This window comes from Podarcis cretensis (assembly GCF_951804945.1).
Source record: "Podarcis cretensis genome assembly, chromosome: 8".
Classification (NCBI taxonomy): Eukaryota; Metazoa; Chordata; class Lepidosauria; order Squamata; family Lacertidae; genus Podarcis; species Podarcis cretensis.
The window spans coordinates 1,005,972-1,028,400 of NC_137177.1; the positions used below are offsets into that span (position 1 = coordinate 1,005,972).

Sequence of the window (22,429 nt, forward strand, 5' to 3'; positions counted from 1 at the left end):
GGGCAACACCCCAGCGGGCAGGCGGACCCAGAGGAGGAAAGAGCAGAGGAGGAGGTGGAGCAAGGCGAGAGTCTTAAACTGGTGTCTGGGGGGTGGAGATTCAGACGGAGCTTCGGCGGTCTAGGGTTTAAGACGTAGAGCTGCGCGCTACGGCTTTGGAATGGAAACTGAACTTCAATAAAGACTTTTGTATATAACCACGACCTGGCGTTGGTCCTCTGTGAGCTGGGACCTTGGGCAGCTCTGACAACAACCCACAAACATAAGTGGTCAGCCCACAAGGGGTGACTGTTACGGGGAAGCAGGGTGGTCATTCCCCAGCCTCTGTGCCAAAAGGTCCTCACAGCCCTACATGAAACACACCCAGGGGTAGTGAGGCCCTTAAGCTATGTGTGGTGGCCAGGAACTGATGGGGAGATAGAGGCCTGGGATAAATACTGCCAGACCTGAAAGGAGTCCTGCCCAGATCCCCCAAGGGCCCCCATCCAACCCTGGGAGTCCACCCGAGCACTGTGGTCCCACCTGCATGTGGACTTCGCTGGCCCCTTCCAGGGAAGGACATTCTGCGTAGTGGTGGACTCATACTCCAAATGGCTGGAGGTCGCCCAGGTACTGTCCACTTCCACGGCTGCGGTCATCCGTGTACTATGTAGGCTGTTCACAACCCACAGACTCCCTGACACCCTCGTCTCCGACAACGGAACAGCATTCACGTCACAGGAGTTCCAGACCTTCGCAACAGAAAATGCCATCCGCCATGCACAATCAGTGCTGTTCCACCCCGCCACCAATGGCCAAGCAGAGCGCATGGTGTGGACCACCAAGGACACCCTCCGCCGCATGACAGAAGCGGACTGGGAGTATCTCCTAGCTGCATTTGTCCTAGCCCAGCATAGCACCCCCAGCCCAATGATGGCCGGAGCCCAGCAGAACTACTCTTGGGCTGGCGCCTCACAACAAGACCGGACTGCCTTCACCCCAACAGGGCCCATAACGAGGCAGCAGTGGGGGAAGGTAGGAACCCCCGGACCTTCCAGCCCCGTGACCCAGTGTACGCAAAGAACTTTGGGGAGGGCCTGGCATGGGTACCCTCCACAGTCACCAGGGCGACTGGCTCCATGTCATACGAGGTGCTAACGAAGGGGGGAAAACTTGGCGCCACCACTGCGATCAACTGCTGTGATGGTTCCTAGGGGGGAACTGCAAGGAGGGCTGGACAGAGGAATCCCAAGGGGACAGCAGAAGGGTGAGGCCCATAGAGCAGGAGGAGCGGGTAAGGGAGGCAGAACTAGGAAGTCCAGAAGTGACCGAGGCCGAGCAGCCACAGGAACCAGAACCACAACCGAGTGGACCAGCGGCGTCCAAGCCAATGACCCCGTCACAGCCAGCAGTCCTGGAACAAGAGCCGGAACCAGGAACCCCTACTGAGAGACACCCATGACCACAACGCATACATAGGTGACCGGCATACCTCAACGACTACGAATGCTAACCTCCTGGGCGCAACGGGAACTTGGAGGGGAGGGGGGTTATGTACTAGGCTTGGATCCTAGAGCAATAGGCAAGTAGGATCCTAGAATGCAACAACTGATTGGCTTGCAGGAAAAGAGCAATCAGGCTCTAGGAGGGAAGCAGAATCAGCCAGTCAGACGGGACTCATTGTGTAAATAATGTATATAACAGCCTGAGGTTTGGGGTGCAATTAAATCACTGTTTCGCAAGCTGCAATAAAGAGCATGAAATCACTACTGGACTCCTGAGTAGATTTCAGAGCATCTAATGCATCTTTGGTTGGGATTGTCCAGCAAGGAGATTGGAGATGGTTGCCAGTCAAAGGGTAGTTTAAGACAGGGGGGGGGGCAGTTTTGGGAGACATTGCAGCTGTGGCATTGGCAGCCAGATGAGGAATCCTGGAAGAGGACACTCCAGGCTCATCTAGTCCAACCCCTGCAATCCAGGAACCCCGGTTCTTAGTCCCGCCAGCTCCCTTGAACTGGGCAACTCAGATGCCTGGAGCAGCGCCCCGTTGGAGAGCAGCCTTGGGTCGCCTCTGGAGCTGGCCGGACCTTTTGGACGGCTGTTTCCATCCCCCCTGCCTTCTGCTGGCAGGCCCGGTTGGGAGTTGTAGTCCAAAGCCCATTGAGGGGAGGTGGTTTTCAAGTTGGAACTATGTTTTGACCCCTTGCCGAAAGGAGATGCCACCAAGTGTGTGTCGGGAGGGGGGGTGTCTTTTCAGTGCCAGGATAGAAGGTGCTCTCTTGACCCGGGAGCCCAATCCCTCTGCCCCACCCCTAGAAAAGGGGGTCTTCTCCTCATCCTCTCCTTGCTGGACCCCCTTTTCCTTCCCCTTTGCAACTCTCTCTCAAGGGACCCTGGAGCCAAACACTTGCAGAGTTTTCCTTCTCAAGCCAAGGGTGGGAAGGAAGACATTCTTCTTGCTCTTGAGATGTCCAGAAATCTCTTCTCCTGATGCTGAACAACTCAGGCCTGCTGCGATGGGTTTCCTTGTCCCCTTGCCACTCAAAAACTCCATTAAACTGCCTCTTGCCGATTGTTGGGTTTAATGACTTCTTTTAAGGGAAAGATGTTACGCTGCATCTCTGAGACACTGCATTTACTGCTGCTTTTTTCTGTTCTGGGTCTGAATAAAACTTAATATTGCTTTTTGTGTGGTCTTTTCCTGTTGCTCTTTATTTCGTTTTCCATGGCATTTCCACCCCCCTTTCTTCTCCAGGGGCTCCAGGTGCCAGAGACCTGCTTCTCCCCCGCAGCCCCCCCAGCCAGAGAGAGGGGCTCCTCCTCCTCCGGGACACGGGTTCCCCCTTCCCACGCACACGCGCCCAGTCCCGGCTTCTGGGTCCGGCTTCTTCCCAGAGACCTGGTTCTCCCCGGCTCCTCCTCCTCCGGGACACGGGTTCCCCCTTCCCACGCACACGCGCCCAGTCCCGGCTTCTGGCTCCGGCTTCTTCCCAGAGACCTGGTTCTCCCCGGCTCCTCCTCCTCTGGGACACGGGTTCCCCCTTCCCACGCACACGCGCCCAGTCCCGGCTTCTGGCTCCGGCTTCTTCCCAGAGACCTGGTTCTCCCCCGCAGCCCCCCAAGGCAGAGAGAGGGGCTCCTCCTCCTCCGGGACACGGGTTCCCCCTTCCCACGCACACGCGCCCAGTCCCGGCTTCTGGCTCCGGCTTCTTCCCAGAGACCTGGTTCTCCCCCGCAGCCCCCCAAGGCAGAGAGAGGGGCTCCTCCGCCTCCGGGACACGGGTTCCCCCTTCCCACGCACACGCGCCCCCCCCGCCGGCCCCTTCCCCTCCGAGGGAGCAGCTCTGCGCCTGCGCGACGCCCCTGACGGCTCCGCGGGAGAGAGAAGGGTTAAGGGGCGCCGAGCTGGCTTCCTAGAGAGGACAGGGAAGGAAGGGCAGGCGGGCCGCTCCTCCCCCCTCTGACGTCCCTTCCGGCCTGGCCTTCGCCTGCCGGGCTCTGACGGGGCTCCTCTCGGGGGAAGCCTGCGGAACTCCCTGCCCCGCGACGCGGAGGTGAAATCCTGGCGCTTCTCCGCTCCTTGTCTTTCCTCTTCCTCCTCGGCCGGGCTTCTCCTCCCGGGAGGGGGAGGGGGCGGAAGAGGGAGGGAGGGAGGGAGGGAGGAGCCCCTGGCAGGGCGGGGGGCACCGAAATGAATTGCTTTTAGGCTCTTGGGGGGCAGCAGGGCGGTGTCTCCGAGGGTCTCTCGGCATCCTTCCCAATCTCTCTGGAGTCTGGCTGGGCAGAGGGGGGGGGGCTCTCTCTCTTTTATTGCCCCTTATTTCCCTTTCTTCCCCTAGATGTCGTTCATGTTTGAAAGGAGACAGACGAAAGGGGGCATCCAATACTCCATATCCTTTTATCAAAGGTAAAATCAAGTAATCTAAATAAGCGCACAAACAGAAAGGAGATTGACTTCCTACTTCTCTTTCCTTGGCATCTTGCACTAACCTTCATTTTAACTTGGCATTTTCCCTGCCATAAAAAATGAGGTCAATATCTTTGCATCTCCCATCTTGACACATATGCTTTAATTTCAGCACATAATTATTTGGAAACAACATAAATTGGTATTTGTCACGGTAACACACAAATATTTTGTTTTCAGTTTGAAACCTTGTTTCCTCCACCAAAACCTTCTGGTCTTCTCCTGTCGTATTCTTTGATAACCTTTTCCTTTTCTGGTGATTAACTTTAAAGCCTGCAAACATATCAGATGCAACACAGATGGAGCCTGTGTGTGTGTGTGTGTGTGTGTCTGTGTGTGTGTTGTTTCCTCTTGTTCTTTGAATAACTTTTTATTGGGTTTTATAAAGAAGGATCATAGGAATAATAAAGAATACAGATAAATAAAGCAACTCTTCTCATGCCATTTGTATATCACAAAAGCAGCATAACAAATTTGCCACATCAGGTTCATTGTCAGCGGTCAGCGTATGACTTTTGGGTTAATGAATTGGTTTGAAGGCGACCAAAAATAAAGGGGAAACAGAGCAGAGTGAGCAGAGAGCAGAGAGCATCTCACATGGCAAAGCCCTTGCGGTTGAGCTTTGATGAAGGGTGAGTCATGGGCCTTTCTCCTCTCCCGTTGCCAACTCAACAATATAAAGTTGATGAACTTAGGCCCAGAAATGAACTGGCAACCAATGCAGGTCTTTCAAACAGGAATCACATGTATGCCAAAGGATTTCCGTGGGTCTTCAGTGAGGAGGGGTAGATGCCACCTGTCAGGCTTCAGGGAATCTCATTCCTCTCCCAGTGGCCAGCCAAGAAGTAGACAACAAGAAGAGTTCCTGCCCAGTCCTTTATTCAGTATTTACAGAGAGAGACTTTGAACAGCGCCTCTCCATTGCAGTAATGGCGTTGTTCTGAGTAAAGTCCCACCCCTCTGTCTCTCCTCTTCTACGTCATCCCTGCGTCGGCTGATCTGTGCTTTCCGCCACTGAGCTTCCTGTTCTCCTACTCTCAATGCACGCTGGGTCCTGGGAGAAGGAGGGTCAGGAATGCTTTCTGAAGACACAGAGTCTGCCAGCTGTCTCTCCCCTGGTGCTGCTGCTGCTTCTTCCTCCTGCTGCTCTCCCAATATTTCCCAGCTCTATGACCTTCTGCAAACCACGGTTGTAAATCTGTACTGTCCTCCTCTTCTCGGGAAGGTTCAGGAGGAGGGAAGGGGGTCTCCAGCATTCCTCTTGGGTCCAGTCCCGGACACCACCTGGAGCCTGTTGGAGAAAAGGTGGGATAGAAATGCCATTAGTAAAAGAGGGAACCCAGTTGAGAAGCCAACCGCTGCATTTGGGCCCAGTTTCCGAGGCGTCTTCCAGGGCAGTTCCACCCAGAGGGCCTTGCCACCTTCCCCTCGGATCCAGAGCAGGAAGTCCCATGGCCACATCCTGTCTGTGCCAAAGGGACAGTGGCTGGAGCTAGACATGGGCCCTGCTGCTCACCAAGCCACCCAAGCAGATATGGCTGGGTTGGGGCGAAGCTCTGGACTATGAAGTGGGGTTGGGAGGGACCCCCACTGTTGCCTTGGCTCCAGATTACACTCACTTGTCACTCACAGTTATGACTTCTCCCTCCCCCTTTCCCCCCCAGACAGCTTGGAGTCTGAGCTGTGGTGCAATCCAGCCCTGGTTCCTAGCAAGACTCATCCACGCTTCCTCAGGAAACATTCTCCTCCTCTTCATCTTACAATAGAATAGTGTGTTTGATTCATACGATTTTCTGCACCTCGCATTGGTACCCACAGAACTTGGCAGAGGACCAAGGGGCTCCTTCCAATCTCTTGGAGACTTCCGGAGAGCCCAGATGGATGAGCAAGACTCAGCTGGCCCTGAAGCAGGAAGAGGCCATGCCATGGAAACAGGGAGCAGTGAGGGATTCCGGGAAAACTCCATGCAGAAGAACCCAGGTGAGGAGGACACCCCTTGCTCAGAGGTGCAGAGCCAGCAGCTCAGTCAGTTCTGCTTCCAGGAGGCCAAAGGACCCCGAGAGGTTTGCAACCAACTCTACCACCTTGACCATCAGTGGCTGAAGCCAGAAAGCCACACGAAAGCTCAGATGCTGGACCTGGTGATCTTGGAGCAGTTCCTGGCTGTCCTTCCTCTGGAGATGGAGAGCTGGGTGAGGGAATGCGGAGCGGAGACCAGTTCCCAGGCGGTGGCTCTGGCTGAAGGTTTCCTCCTGAGTCAGGCAGAGGAGAGGAAGCAGGCAGAGCAGCAGGTGAGAGAGACTTTCCTCTGGATACTCCCAAGGGGCTCCAAAGCGGAGGGAGAGTATTCCCAAATCATTTCCTAATGGCCCATCCTTTTTTGGAAAGCTTATTATTATTATTATTATTATTATTATTATTATTATTATTATTATTAATATTATTATTATTAATTTATTTATTTATCACACTCCGATGTCTTCTAAAAGTTATGCATTTTCTTATCTCCTTATCGCCTGATGGGAGGGAATTCCCCAGGGTGGGGGCCACTGCGGAGAAGGTCTTCTGCCTGGTTCCCTGTAACTTCACTTATCACAGGGAGGGAATCAGCAGAAGACCCTCGGAACTGGACCTCAGTTCATGGAGACGCTCCTTTGGGTATACTGGGCCTTTCAGGCCGTTGAGGGCTTTAAGGTTCAGCACCAACACTTTGAATTGTGCTGGGAAACGTTCTGGGAGCCAGTGAAGATCCTTGAGGACCAATGTTTCATGGTCCTGGCAGCCAACCCCAGACACCAGTCTAGCAGAAGCAGGAAGCAGCTTTCACCTCTGTCCCCCGAAAGCGCTTGCCTCTGCCATTCCTTTTCTAACCCTTCTCCCCATTCTCTGTTTTGAATCCTTGTTGCTCTTTCAGAGGAAGGATCTTTGGGCAGAAATGGGTCTTGATTCTTCGGAGGCAGAGAAGACTCCGTTGGACGCCAGAGTGAGGCCTCTGGGTAAGGAGGAAGGAGTGTTTTCTCCCCCGTTTTGTCACATTCTCTTGGTTTTGAAACTAATCTGTGAGTTCTTTGCATCTTTTGGGTGAAGACACTTGGAGCCCAGAGCTCGGGAGGGGGGGGGGGCGGGAGATGTATTTTTGCACAACTAATATATGAAATGGGTCCAAATCTCCAAATGTACTCAGCAGGGGAGACGTTTACGATAGTAATTTGATTAGTTTACAATTACAGTTCTATAATAGCCTCATTATAACAATGCGAAATTAGAATACAATTACTAATATCAATCTTTAAGATATCAAATTATATAATATAGGTGGCCCCCCGCATGCTAAAACCGATGGTTTGGTGATTTTCTTGATTTCTGCATTCCAAAATCTTAATATTTTCAATTACCCTCCTGTCAAGATAAGAATCCTTTATACAAATAATATATAAAACTACAAGTGAGGCACTCCAGCGATATCCTTACTCTTCCTATGTGTGGCAATCTTTCTGTTTCTAATGTTTCATCCTGTCCTTGTAAAATGTTCTGTCTATCTTTTCCTGGTTGTTGCTGTTCTCCATTATTCCTTGGACGGAGCTAATATCCCATAGTGGTTTCAGAAATTCTCCATCGCTCTGTCCTGTGCTTCGTTGTTTGGCAACTTTAACAGCAGCTTCAAAAATCAAAATGTCCAAATAAATAACCTCTTTTCGCCATTTCGCCATCTGTCTGGCCGAAGATAAATGCGCATTTATCCAATTAAATTAAATTCCAAGTCCTTTTAGCATTAATCAGTTCAGTCTGTATATAATAAAGGATGGGGAAGAGTCAGCTCTAATTTTCCATCGTAAACCTTTTGTAAAATAGAGCTTCCCTCCCTTTTTCCTTTTTGTTTTTACACACACAGTTCCATTTGATGTTATATTCCATATCTGTAATCCAGTTTCATCCCTGCACACCTGTACATATATAACTTGAACTAGTATCCAATGGCAGGCTGCCAATTCATTAGTGTAGAGAAGAAAACTTTGTATAAAGAAGCCATAGGCTCCCCTCCCCCCACCATCTTTTGCACCAAATGAAGTCTACTCTCAAATTCAAACCTTAAAGACCTTGCAGCTGGTTCAGTTCCGCAGTTTATGATCTCATCTCTTCCAGCAACGCCTGTACATTAGTCCAAATTGAGCTCTAATTGACAGGAGAACCTCTGCTTCTTAATGACAGCGAAGGAGGGTTTTCGGAAGGCGAAGGGCTTTTGCACTCAGCGCCTCCCTGCCTCCCGCAATCCATGCCGGAGCCGGAGCCAGATACTGAGACAAACTGGGAGTGAAGCCCGTTCCCCCCTGTCCCTGGGGGAAACTTGCAAGGAGAATTACCCTCAGTCATCCTTGTTTTTCCTTTGCCAACGATCTCCCGCTGCCTCCATTAAAGCAGAGCGGAACCGGAAGCTAGCAGGGGAGACTTGGACGAAGCCCCACCTGTACTTAGAGATGCACTGTTTCACCTCTGAGAGAATCAGGCGCTCACGGTTTCCACTTACCTTGGTCTCTCCCAGGTGACGGAATGATGCCACCAAGACCTGCTCCTTCATCTTTTCATGGTGGTGGAGGGGAGGCAGCAGCTGTGGACCCAGATCAGGTAGGGGGAAGGAGCCTTGTGGGGAAGGACTGCTTGGATGCAGAGGAATGGTGGGAGGAGCCAGAGAAGAGGGAGCCGACTGGGAGGAGGAGGAGGAGGAGGAGGTGTCTGAAGCTGGAGAGGGAAGAGGGCTGAGGGAGCAGAGGGAGTCTGGGGCAGAGAGCAGCCCAGACTCCGAGGCAGAAGCTGCAGCAGGAGAGAGGGATGAGGAAGGCAGAGAGGGGTCTGGCCGCTGTAGAAAACAACAGAGCCAAGGGAATGTTCTCTAAGAGGACAGCCTTTTTCCTGTTCTGTTAGGGTCCAGTGTGCTTTGAAGATGTGGCTGTCCATTTCACAGACGAGGAGTGGGCGTTGCTGGATCCTGACCAGAGAGCTCTGCATCAGGAGGTCATGGAGGAGAATCGTGGGATCTTGGACTCACTCGGTAAGGCTCCCTATTGGATCATCCTATCTGTTTTGTAAATCAAGACATCTCTCTATGTGACGAACCTCTGATATTTCGATGAGGCTCAACAGCGCCACCCGCAGCACCTGGGATGTTAACACTCCCACAGGAAACCTTGGAGGGATGGCTATTGATTGTTTTCCCTGTGAATATTCTTCCTCCAGTTCTGTCGTTTAAGACCATGATCAGGCTGTCTGAACTGCCCAGGCCTTCTTAAATGTAGGATTCAGAGTGATTTGAGGTGTTGAAGTAGCTTCAGTCAAGTTTCCTGCTTTTGTTCTTGCTTCTGTCTCTCTCTGGTTGACCAAAGAGTCGCTTGACATTGGAGATGGCACAGATTCCACAACTGAACCAAACAAACTCCATCCCAAAACAGAGCCAGGCTTTTTGAATCTCAGGCAGTGAACCCTGTAGTAACAATAATGATAATTTTATTATTTTTACCCAACATCAAACATTAAAAATGTCCCAATACAGAGGTGCCTTCAGAAGTCCTCTAAATGTTGCATAGATATTTCCTTGACATATGTTGAGAGGGCGTTCCACAGGGTGGGTTCCCCTATCGAGAAGGCCCCCTGCCTCTTCCCCTGTAACTTCTCACAATAATGTAACATTTAAGTACAGTTAAGTACTTCGGGTTAAGAACTTAATTCGTTCTGGAGGTCTGTTCTTAACCTGAAACTGTTCTTAACCTGAAGCCCCACTTTCGCTCATGGGGCCTCCTGCTGCCGCTGCGCTGCCAGAGCACGATTTCTGTTCTCATCCTGAAGCAAAGTTCTTAACCCAAGGTACCATTTCTAGGTTAGCGGAGTCTGTAACCTGAAGTGTATGTAACCTGAGGTACGACTGTAAGGAAACTTGAATAATAATAATAATAATACAGATATGACAAGTTTCTGCTGCATTCTGTGATGTCGAGAATTTAAGAAAACATCCAAATTGGTTTAAGGTGATGCACATCATCATTAAATTTTTAGCCACTAAAGAAATTTAAATTTGGCAGCTGCTACACACATGTGTTCAATATACGAAAAGTTTTTTTCAGCAGATAGAAGTAACGCGCAGCGTAAATTAATAATGCAGAGTTTTAAAGAATAAGAGCTTTACTGAGTTAAAATAAACTTCTTCATGTTCCAAACAGGTTGACTGAGATTCCATACTGACTCTGCTCACAACTGAGGCAGAGTGACTCTGACTGACATCTTTCAGAGAACACACAGAGAAAATGGCTGCTAAGTCACATGTCAGAGTGACTCAACAGTTAGCAGTTAGGCCTGAATAACTTTAGTAGGCCCAAATGATTGTGCAGCCCCAGCACTTCCCAGCCTGCTTTGCTGCTTCTGCTCTCATGCGTCTTTGTCACATGACACTCCCTCAAAGACCTAGAGAGCAGAAGTATAAACATGAAAAATTAACTTCTCACCTGGTGGCAATTTGGCTAGTGTGTAAACCTTATTTTCTTTGAATGATCCCAACTCTTCTTTCATGGCGTCAAACCACTGGGTTTGTTCCTTAGAAGGTAGTTTCAGAACTTGAGCAAAGTCCTGTGGCTGTGTACAATTAACATGACACTCTTTTGTTGTGCCAAAAATCAATTTATCGGGGGAATACCCTTGGTAGTCCATGTGGACCTTCTAGGAATAACCACTGGGCTTTCCTTCTCTTCTTGCTCCTCCAGCTCATCATTTTGTTGTTCCTCTGATTCACTGCTTGTGGCACTTTGCAAAGTGTCAGTGTCTGAGGGCAAATTTCCCCCACTTCCTATCCTTTCCTCAGCAGCTGGCTGCCTGAGAGGCTCCTGTGGCTGTCCTGAGAGAGGAATTAAAACACTAGGATTGGCATGAACCTGTTCCCACCTATCCTGTTCAAATTCAGCATTTTGTGAAATGACTACTTGGCCACATTCCAAAGCAAAACGATAAGACCTGCTAGAATAGCCCTGATAGCCAGTGAAACGTAGCATTCTGGTTTCAGGCTCACCTTTGCGTCTCAGAGACTTGGGGATATGAACAGAAGCCCAAGTCCCCCACACATGTAAACCTGTGTAATCCGGTTCCTTAAATATTCACCTCCTCGGTCGGTTTGGAGTTGAATAACTGGCCTTTGAAAACGTCTTTCTGCCCATACCTTCCAGGACTTCAAAGCATCTGCACATTCTGATATGTTTCTCAATAGATATAGCCATGAATACCTTGTTTTATCATCCACAATAATTGAGAGCCAGTGTGGTGTAGTGGTTAAGAGCAATAGACTCGTAATCTGGGGAACCAGGTTCGCTTCCCTGCTCCTCCACCTGCAGCTGCTGGGTGACCTTGGGCCAGTCACACTTCTCTGAAGTCTCTCAGCCCCACTCACCTCACAGAGTGTTTGTTGTGGGGGAGGAAGAGAAAGGAGAATGTTAGCCGCTTTGAGACTCCTTAGGGTAGTGATAAAGCGGGATATCAAATCCAAACTCTTCTTCTTCTAGGCCATATCTAGATCCTCCCTCACTCTTTGGAAAAGGACCAATTAAGTCAGAATGAACAAGTTGCAAAGCAAGTGTCGAAATTCTATCACTTCTACCTGGTATTGGTTGAAACTTTGATTTTGCTTGCTTGCAAATAGCACAATCAAGGAATGTGCTACACTGGTTAACATTTAAATCTTGACATATTTTTTGCATGTTCTCCAGATATTTGAAACTTGCATGCCCCATTTTTCTATGCAAAGCATGGATGCAGTTTTTATGCGGGCAATTAGAGTTTTGCTGACATAGTTCAGTTATTAACACATCATTTTTTTCCAGCTTTAGGTCTCTCTGTGACCCCATCACTTGGCGGAGAGTGCTGTAAAGGGTACAAGCCATCCACCATTTTTGTAGAAGCAATTTCCTTGCCCTGCTTCTTAATAAAACACTCATCACCCACAAATATAGATTCAAAACCAACATTTGTAAGGCATGAAATTGACAATAAAGAAAATTCTAGTTCTTCAACAAACAATACATCCCTCAGTTCTGCATCTAGGCATGGCATATAACACGTACCTATACCTGAGATTGGGCAGTGCCGCCCATCAGCAAGACAAATGCTTTCCTTGCCTTTTGGCAATTTGCTGAGTGTTGTAAAGCAGTCAGGGCTGTTCATTATGATTCTGGCAGAGCTAGAGTCCAAAATGTAGCTGTCTGGAGAATTTTTCTTTTCTTGCGGCAGATGAGACAAAATGCACCCGCTTTTCTGTCTCACATGGATCGCTCGCTTTTCCTGGGTTTTTCACGTGGCAATCTTTCTTCATGTGCCTGAGCTTGCCACACCGATAGCATTTCTTTGCCAACATGGCATGATCCATGGAGCATTCTTCGGTCCCATCTCCTCCTGAGAATCTGGGTTTCTGGTTAGCAGGGCGACTCAAACTCCTCTGGTCTGCCTTCTCACTCAGCTTTTCCACGCGCTTTTCAGATTCCTCCTGTAGGCGGGCTGTTACATACGCCATCGATAAATCTTCTTGCCTCATGCTTTCAAGAGAGGCTATCACAATATTAAAGCTTGGTGGGAGACTGGATAGCAGGATACAGACATGATCCAGGTCTGGAAATCTTTTACCTCTCCTTTGCAACTGGACGAATAACATGCGCAAAGTCTGGAGGTGTGTAGTTAAACATCCGCCTTCAGGCAGCACTGTTTTATACAGTCTCCTAGTTAGTCCAGTTATTGAACCAGCACTGTCAGACAGGTGTATCTGACGTAGACGATCCCAATATTGTTTGGCAGAGTCCAAATCTGCAATGTGCAGGACCTGTGGTTCCTCTAGAGCCAACAAAATGTGCGCTCGGGCTCTATCATCTTCTTCACTTTCCTGCTCAGAGGGTTGTGGATTCAAACCAGTTTCCACACAGTACCAAAGTCTATCACGTTTTAGAACCAGTTCAAGCTTGAGAGCGCAGGTCAGGTAGTTCTTACCATTCAGATGTTCCATCTGGGCCGTGTTGCCAAGATTAATAAACCTCAGGTTGCTGAGCTGACGTGGCTTCTGCTCCTTGCTGCACCGGGTCTGCTTCTTTGGTACACGGCCTCACCGCTGAACCTTCAGTCCCTTCGAGGTCCTCACCAACATCACCCTGATTCTCCAGCTTTAGCAATTTGCCATCCATAAAACACTGGGCCCCATGACCTGACACGAAACATAAATTAACAACACAGAGTTTTATAGAATAAGAGCTTTACTGAGTTAAAATAAACTTCTTCATAAACAACATGGTTCCAAACAGGTTGACTGAGATTCCATACTGACTCTCCTCACAACTGAGGCAGACTGACTCTGACTGAAATCTTTCAGAGAACACACAGAGAAAATGGCTGCCAAGTCACATGTCAGAGTGACTCAACAGTTAGCAGTTGGGCCTGAATAACTTTAGTAGGCCCAAATGATTTTGCAGTCCCAGCACTTCCCAGCCTGCTTTGCTGCTTCTGCTCTCATGTGTCTTTGTCACATGACAAGACATTCACGTTTGCCATTTTTATTCCCCTACTCTTACATCGCCCACCACAAGGCAGCTGACTATGACCAAGTCAGTCCAGAGTCAATGTTCCCAAATATTTCTCCAGCTCTTAAAATTTGTTTAGATTTATCACTGCATACTGAACAACTTAGCATATTGAATATATCTTAATTTTAACAGCGAACTTTCCCACATTGGCCAACTTTTCCAATAAAAGCACATTTTAGTTATGAAGATAGTACAGATGCATATTTAAATTTGAACAAAATGACAGGACCAGGTTAAGCTGTACTTTTAAACACCTGAGAGAGAAAACATCTAATATTCAACATGATTTGTATACGAAACTAGACGTTTTTACAGAACAAAAGGAACGTTATAACATCTAACTTCCTTCAGTTCCTCCCCTGTCTCAAGCATTAATTAGCATTGTTCCGTAATTTGGGACTGCACTTCTTCCCGAGACTCTAATCCGTTTGCCTCTTAGTTTCAGGTGGTGATGAATTGGAAATGAAGAACAAGGGAGACTACAACGAAATCCACAGAGTGGAGGAGCCATATAAGGATTCAGACTGTGGAGAGGGCTTCAGTCAGAGCTCCCATTCCACTTCACATCAAAGAAATCCGCTAGAGAAGAAACCCTATCAGTGCTTGGAATGTGGAAAGAGCTTCACCTGGAAACAGAGTTTTGCTGCCCATGAAAGAATTCATACAAAAGAGAAACCCTATCATTGCTTGGAGTGTGGAAAGAGCTTCAGTCAAAGCCACAACCTCACTTCCCATTGTAGAATTCATACAGGGGAGAAACCATATCACTGCGTGGAATGTGGAAAGAGCTTCAGTCAGGGCTCCCATCTCACTGCACATCAAAGAATTCATACAGGGGAAAAACCCTATCACTGCTTAGAGTGTGGAAAGAGCTTCAATCAGAGGGCCATGCTCACTTCCCATCGTAGAATTCATACAGGGGAGAAACCCTATCAGTGCTTGGAGTGTGGAAAGAGATTCACCTGGAAAGAAAATCTCACTTCCCATCAAAGAATTCACACAGGAGAAAAACCCTATCAGTGCTTGGAGTGTGGAAAGAGCTTCAGCTGGAAAGAAAATCTCACTTCCCATCAAAGGGTTCATACAGGCGAGAAACCCTATCAGTGCATGGAATGTGGAAAGAGCTTCAGTAAAAAAAGCAGTTTCACTTCCCATCGTAGAATTCATACAAGGGAGAAACCCTATCAGTGCTTGGAATGTGGAAAGAGCTTCAGTCAGGGCTCCCATCTCACTTCCCATCAAAAGATTCATACAGGGCAAAAACCCTATCATTGCTTGGAATGTGGAAGGAGATTCAGAAATTGCTCAGATCTCACTTCCCATCAAAGGATTCATACAGGGGAGAAACCCTTTCAGTGCGTGGAATGCGGAAAGAGCTTCAGTCACAACTGTACTCTCACTTCCCATCGTAGAATTCATACAAGGGAGAAACCCTTTCAGTGCTTGGAATGTGGAAAGAGCTTCAATCAGAGGGCCAAGCTCACTTCCCATCAAAGGATTCATACAGGGGAGAAACCCTATCAGTGCTTAGAATGTGGAAAGAGCTTCAGTCAGAGGGCCCATCTCACTTCCCATCATAGAATTCATACAGGGGAGAAACCATATCAGTGCGTGGAATGTCGAAAGAGCTTCAGCAAAAAAAGCAGTTTCACTTCCCATCAAAGAATTCACACAGGAGAAAAACCCTATCAATGCTTGGAGTGTGGAAAGAGCTTCACCTGGAAAGAAAATCTCACTGTCCATCAAAGGACTCATACAGGGGAGAAACACTTTAAGTGCTTGGAATGTGGAAAGAGCTTCACCTGGAAAATAAGCTTCACATCCCATCAAAGAATTCATACAGGGGAGAAACCGTATCAGTGCTTGGAATGCGGAAAGAGCTTCACCAGGAAAGAAAGTCTCACTGTCCATCAAAGAATTCATACGGGGGAGAAACCGTATCAGTGCTTGGAATGCGGAAAGAGCTTCAATCAGAGGGCCCATTTCACTTCCCATCAAAGGATTCATACAGGGGAGAAACCCTTTCAGTGAGTGGAATGCGGAAAGAGCTTCAGTTATAGTGCCCATCTCACTTCCCATCAAAGGATTCATACAGGAGAGAAACCATATCAGTGCTTGGAATGTGGAAAGAGATTAAGAAATTGCTGAGATCTCACTTCCCATCAAAGGATTCATACAGGAGATAACCCCTATCAGTGTGTGGAATGTGGAAAGAGTTTCAGCCACGGCTACAATCTCACTTCCCATCAAAGAATTCATACAGGGGAGAAACCCAATCAGTGTGTTGAATGTGGAAAGAGCTTCACTGATAGCTCCTCTCTCACCTCCCATCAAAGAATTCATACAGGGGAGAAACCATATCACTGCTTGGAGTGTGGAAAGAGCTTCAGTCACAGCCACAATCTCACTTGCCATCGTAGAATTCATACAGGGGAGAAACCATATCAGTGCATGGAATGTGGAAAGAGCTTCACCAGGAAAGAAATTCTCACTTCCCATCAAAGAATTCATACAGGAGAAAACCCCTTTCAGTGCCTGGAATGTGGAAAGAGATTCACCAGGAGAGTAGGTCTCAGTGCCCATCAAAAATTACACACAGCAGAGAAGTCAGATCAGTGTTAGGAATGTGGAAAGAGCTTCAGACAAAAAGGAAATATCATTTCATCAAAGAATACATACAGGGGAGGAATCATATCAGTGCCAAGTGTGTGATTGGAAGGAGTTATGAAAGTCTGGTCCCATTTTTAAAGCTCTTTTTAAAAAAATTGGAGCTTTTAGAAAGAGGTTTTCAATTGGGCATTGGGATGATGTACTGCCCCCCTGTTGGCCTACAACTAGACCCTGCCATACGACCCATCATGTTCAAGGCCCACCAGGTCCCGTTCACCTTTAAAACCCCGCATTGATGAGAAATTAGACTGGCTTGTGGAGCAAGGAGTGTTCGAGCTGGTGCCTAATGCCCCCTGGGAAACCCCAATCATCACACCTGTCAAGCCCAATGGCTCAGTCCACATCTGCGCAGACTACAAATGTACCATAAACAAGACCCTTACGGCTCATGCATCCCCGGTGCCAATGGTCAGCCATGTCCTTGCCACCCTGGCGGGGTCTAAGATTTTTGGCAAGCTGGCCCTGGCCCAGGCCTATCAGCAGTTGTCAGTGGACGAGGCCACTACGGAGGCACAGACGATTGTAACGCACAGGGGCCTGTTCCATGTCAAGGGGCTGCAATTTGGCGTCCGCGTGGCCCCAGGCATATTCCAAAATCCAATGGACTCTCTCCTCAAAGGAATACCTGGTGTCACTCTTCTTCGATGATGTGTTGATCACCGGGGCCACATTGGGGGAGTTTGGGGACACACTCCGCACCGTCCTGCACTGTTTCCAGATGGCCAGCCTCAAGGTGAAGCACGAAAAGTGTCTGCTAGGAGTACAACAGGTGGTTTTTCTAGGATTTACAGTAGATGCAGACAGAGTCCACCTGATCGGGGACAAGGTGTGAACTATTTGTGACGCCCCTACACTTAAGGGTAAGGAAGAACTCCAAGCCTTCTTGGGACTGTTGAACTTTTACCATGCCTTCTTACCCCACAAGGCAGCAGTAGCGGAGCCCCTAGACAGACTGTTAGATAAGCGGGCCCCGTGGGTGTGGGGGCAGTGCCATGAGGCTGCGCTCCAAGCAGTCAAAGATCTCGTCTTGAACCCAGTCCTGGCGCACTTTGATGAGAGGTTGCCGGTGGTGCTGGCATGCGACACCTCGCCCTATGGTGTCGGTGCCGTACTAGGGCACCAACTTCCGGATGGAAGAGAGGTGCCGGTGGCTTACTTTTCCCAGACCCTCTCCACAGCCAAGAGGAACTATCCGCAAATAGACAAAGAGGGCCTGGCAATTGTGAAGGGAGTAAAGAAATTTCACGATTTCTTGTATGGGCGCCCCCTTACCGTCGTGACCGACCACAAGTCGCTGCTTGGCCTATTCACACCCGAGAGGCAGACCCCTCCAATACTGTCACCCTGCGTCCTCAGGTGGTTGATTTTCCTCACCGGCTACTAGTATACACGGTCCACCAGCCTGGGAAGGCAATGGGCCACACGGACGCCCTCTGCAGACTGCCACTACCTGACACTGGACCTGACCCTGCACCCGCACATGAGGTCATGAGCCTGGAACAGTTTCCTGACCGCCCCATTCAGGTGCTGGAAGTAGCACGCCACTCCATGAAGGACAGGGTCATCTCCCGGGTCCTGGACTGGGTGTGGCGGGGATGGCCCAGTAGCAACCCTGGGCTGGAATTTGCAGGCTATACAACTGTCAGGGGCTCAGGAGCAGAAGCACAGGGAAGAGGGGAGATGGAGAGCGAAGGGGAAGAATCTGAGGGCAGCGTAGGGGAAGATGACAGTGGCCCGAGAGATTCCATGAGCCTCTCCAGCGAATCGGAAGATTCACAGAAGGGGGCTCCGATGGCCAGGGCAAGGGGGGTCCCGGGAGGGACGCACCAGAGGCTAGGGGCCAGCAGCGACTCCCAAAGCAGCAGCTGGAGATCGGGACCAGCTTCCCCACCAGGGCGTAGCGGGGGGGAAGAGTCCCACGTGTCAGGGCAGGCTTCCCCTCCAGTGGGGAGAGAAGATGAGTCAGGGCTGACCACGCCCCTATCGCTGAGTGAGGGAACGGAGGGGAAGTCAGATCCAGCTAGCCCCCCCGAAGGGGGAAGCAGTGACAGGAGCAGTGTAACGGTCAGGAGGAAGGTGGCCGGGTGGGCGCGCGCGCCAAGTTCAAATGTACAGGCGCGCAGGACAGCAGGGAGCTCGGATTGGGAGCCAGGTCCTAAAGCCTGCCGGAGGGAGGGGGAAGACTCAGGGGACTCAGCGTCAGAAGAGTCTAGAAAGGGCAACACCCCGGCGGGCAGACGGACCCAGAGGAGGAAAGAACAACGGAAGAGGTGGAGTAAGGCTAGAGTCTTAAACTGGTGTCTAGGGGGAGGAGACTCAGACGGAGCTTCGGCGGTCTAGGGTTTAAGACGTAGAGCTGCGCGCTACGGCTTTGGAATGGAAACTGAACTTCAATAAAGACTTTTGTATATAACCACGACCTGGCGTTGGTCCTCTGTGAGCTGGGACCTTGGGCAGCTCTGACAACAACCCACAAACATAAGTGGTCAGCCCACAAGGGGTGACTGTTATGGGGAAGCATTCCCCAGCCTCTGTGCCAAAAGGTCCTCACAGCCCTACATGAAACACACCCAGGGGTAGTGAGGCCCTTAAGCTATGTGTGGTGGCCAGGAATTGATGGGGAGATCGAGGCCTGGGTTAAATACTGCCAGACCTGAAAGGAGTCCTGCCCAGATCCCCCAAGGGCCCCCATCCAACCCTGGGAGTCCACCCGAGCACTGTGGTCCCACCTGCATGTGGACTTCACTGGCCCCTTCCAGGGAAGGACATTCTTCGTAGTGGTGGACTCATACTCCAAATGGCTGGAGGTCGCCCAGGTACTGTCCACTTCCACGGCTGCGGTCATCCGTGTACTATGTAAGATGTTCACAACCCACAGACTCCCTGACACCCTCGTCTCCGACAACGGAACAGCATTCACGTCACAGGAGTTCCAGACCTTCGCAACAGAAAATGCCATCCGCCATGCACAATCAGTGCTGTTCCACCCCGCCACCAATGGCCAAGCAGAGCGCATGGTGTGGACCACCAAGGACACCCTCCGCCACATGACACAAGGGGACTGGCCCAGCATAGCACCCCCAGCACAATGATGGCTGGAGCCCAGCGGAACTACTCATGGGCTGGCGCCTCACAACAAGACCGGACTGCCTTCACCCCAACAGGGCCCATAACGAGGCAGCAGTGGGGGAAGGTAGGAACCCCCGGACCTTCCAGCCCCGTGACCCAGTGTACGCAAAGAACTTTGGGGAGGGCCTGGCATGGGTACCCGCCACAGTCACCAGGGAGACTGGCCCCATGTCATACGAGGTGCTAACGAAGGGGGAAAGCTTGGCGCCACCACTGTGATCAACTGCTGTGATGGTTCCTGGGGGGGAACTGCAAGGAGGGCTGGAGAGAGGAATCCCAAGGGGATAGCAGAAGGGTGAGGCCCATAGAGCAGGAGGAGCGGGTAAGGGAGGCAGAACTAGGAAGTCCAGAAGTGACCGAGGCCGAGCAGCCACAGGAACCAGAACCACAACCGAGTGGACCAGCGGCGTCCAACCCAACGACCCCGTCATAGCCGGCAGCCCTGGAACAAGAGCCGGAACCAGGAACCCCTACTGAGAGACACCCATGACCACAACGCATACATAGGTGACCGGCATATCTCAACGACTACGAATGCTACCCTTCTGGGCGCAACGGGAACTTGGAGGGGAGGGGGGTTATGTACTAGGCTTGGATCCTAGAACAAAAGGCAAGTAGGATCCTAGAATGCAACAACTGATTGGCTTGCAGGAAAAGAGCAATCAGGCTCCAGGAGGGAAGCAGAATCAGCCAGTCAGACGGGACTCATTGTGTAAATAATGTATATAACAGCCTGAGGTTTGGGGGCCATTAAATCACTGTTTCGCAAGCTGCAATAAAGAGCATGAAATCGCTACAGGACTCCTGAGTAGATTTCAGAGAATCTAATGCATCTTTGGTTGGGATTGTCCAGCAAGGAGATTGGAGATGGTTGCCAGTCAAAGGGTAGTTTAAGACACGGGGGGGGGGGGGAGCTCCTTGTGAAGGGGGGGGCAGTTTTGGGAGGCATTCCAGCTGTGGCATTGGCAGCCAGATGAGGAATCCTGGAAGAGGACACTCCAGGCTCATCTAGTCCAACCCCTGCAATCCAGGAACCCCGGTTCTTAGTCCTGCCAGCTCCCTTGAACTGGGCAACTCAGATGCCTGGAGCAGCGCCCCGTTGGAGAGCAGCCTTGGGTTGCCTCTGGAGCTGGCCAGACCTTTTGGACGGCTGTTTCCATCCCCCCTGCCTTCTGCTGGCAGGCCCGGTTGGGAGTTGTGGTCCAAAGCCCATTGAGGGGGGCTGGTCCTGGAGGTGGTTTTCAAGTTGGAACAATGTTTTGACCCCTTGCCGAAAGGAGATGCCACCAAGTGTGTGTCGGGAGGGGGGGTGTCTTTTCAGTGCCAGGATAGAAGGTGCTCTCTTGACCCGGGAGCCCAATCCCTCTGCCCCACCCCTAGAAAAGGGGGTCTTCTCCTCATCCTCTCCTTGCTGGACCCCCTTTTCCTTCCCCTTTGCAACTCTCTCTCAAGGGACCCTGGAGCCAAACACTTGCAGAGTTTTCCTTCTCAAGCCAAGGGTGGGAAGGAAGACATTCTTCTTGCTCTTGAGATGTCCAGAAATCTCTTGTCCAGATTTTTAACAACACAGGCCTGCTGCGATGGGTTTCCTTGTCCCCTTGCCACTCAAAAATTCCATTAAACTGCCTCTTGCCGATTGTTGGGTTGAATGACTTCTTTTAAGGGAAAGAGGCTACGCTGCATCTCTGAGACACTGCACTTACTGCTGCTTTTTTCTCTTCTGGGTCTGAATAAAACTTAATATTGCTTTTTGTGTGGTCTTTTCCTGTTGCTCTTTATTTCCTTGTCGGTGGCATTTCCATCCCCCTTTCTTCTCCAGGGGCTCCAGGTGCCAGAGACCTGCTTCTCCCCCATGAGGGGCTCCTCCTCCTCCGGGACACGGGTTCCCCCTTCCCACGCACACGCGCCCCCCCCCCATTGCCGGCCCCAGTGCGGCCCCTTCCCCTCCGAGGGAGCAGCTCTGCGCCTGCGCGACGCCCCTGACGGCTCCGCGGGAGAGAGAAGGGTTAAGGGGCGCCGAGCTGGCTTCCTAGAGAGGACAGGGAAGGCAGGCGGGCCGCTCCTCCCCCTCCTCCTCTCCTCCCCTCTGACGTCCCTTCCGGCCTGGCGGACTCTGGTGGGTCTCCTCTCGGGGGAAGCCTGCGGAACTCCCCGCCCCGGGACGCGGAGGTAAGCTCCTGGCTCCTTTGGCTTCCTCCTCCTCCTCCTCCTGCCCAGGACCAGGCTCGGCCCGGGAGGGGGAGGGGGGGTGGGGGTGGGGGGGACCTCCAGGAATGGTCTCTTTCAGGCTCCTGGGGGGCAGCTGGGCGGGGTCTCCTCGGGACTCTCGGCCTCCCGCACAAACTTCGGTTCCCCCGACTCTCTGGAGTCTGGCTTGGCAGGGGGGGGGGGCTCTCTGTCTTTTATGCCCCTTATTTCCCTTTCTTCCCTTAGATGTTGCTCATGTTTGAAAGGGGGCATCCGAGTAATCTAAATAAGCGCACAAACAGAAAGGAGATCTGCTTCCTACTTCTCTTTCCTTGGCATCTTGCAATAACCTTCATTTTAACCTGGCATTTTCCCTGCCATAAAAAATGAGGTCAATATCTTTGCATCTGCCATCTTGACACATATGCTTTAATTTCAGCACATAATTATTTTGAAACAACATAAATTGGTATTTGTCACAGTAACACACAAATATTTTGTTTTCAGTTTGAAACCTTGTTTCCTCCACCAAAACCTTCTGGTCTTCTCCTGTCGTATTCTTTGATAACCTTTTCCTTTTCTGGTGATTAACTTTAAAGCCTGCTAACGTGTGTGTGTGTGTGTGTGTGTGTGTGTTGTTTCCTCTTGTTTGTTGAATAACTTTTTAATGGGTTTTATAAAGAAGGATCATAGGAATAATAAAGAATACAGATAAATAAAGCAACTCTTCTCATGCCATTTGTATATCACAAAAGCAGCATAACAAATTTGCCACATCAGGTTCATTGTCAGCGGTCAGCGTATGACTTTTGGGTTAATGAATTGGTTTGAAGGCGACCAAAAATAAAGGGGAAACAGAACAGAGTGAGCAGAGAGCAGAGAGCATCTCACATGGCAAAGCCCT

The 22,429-nt window shown here is 50.3% G+C and overlaps 2 protein-coding genes and 1 long non-coding RNA gene across 3 annotated transcripts in view; all 3 read left to right on the top strand.

Annotated features, from left to right (window-relative positions):
- Nucleotides 1-1,745, top strand: part of LOC307221084 (uncharacterized protein) — a 42,213-nt gene extending 40,468 nt beyond the window's left edge. The window contains exon 7 of the mRNA XM_079985299.1: nucleotides 303-1,745. The gene's annotated coding sequence lies outside the window, so the exon portion shown is untranslated. The remainder of the gene's footprint in view (nucleotides 1-302) is intronic.
- A 1,660-nt stretch (nucleotides 1,746-3,405) lies between these two features.
- Nucleotides 3,406-17,103, top strand: LOC307221124 (uncharacterized protein). The gene is made up of 7 exons (XM_079985406.1): nucleotides 3,406-3,533; nucleotides 3,819-3,886; nucleotides 5,765-6,237; nucleotides 6,861-6,942; nucleotides 8,487-8,569; nucleotides 8,867-8,993; nucleotides 13,979-17,103. Exons 3-7 carry the CDS (start codon nucleotides 5,824-5,826, stop codon nucleotides 15,568-15,570), a joined length of 2,298 nt encoding a protein of 765 aa, XP_079841532.1. The 5' UTR covers nucleotides 3,406-3,533; nucleotides 3,819-3,886; nucleotides 5,765-5,823; the 3' UTR covers nucleotides 15,571-17,103.
- Nucleotides 17,104-19,276: 2,173 nt separating this feature from the next.
- LOC307221421 overlaps nucleotides 19,277-22,429 on the top strand; it is a 31,431-nt gene continuing 28,278 nt past the window's right edge. The window contains exon 1 of the long non-coding RNA XR_013841393.1: nucleotides 19,277-20,076. This is a non-coding gene — a long non-coding RNA (uncharacterized lncRNA). The remainder of the gene's footprint in view (nucleotides 20,077-22,429) is intronic.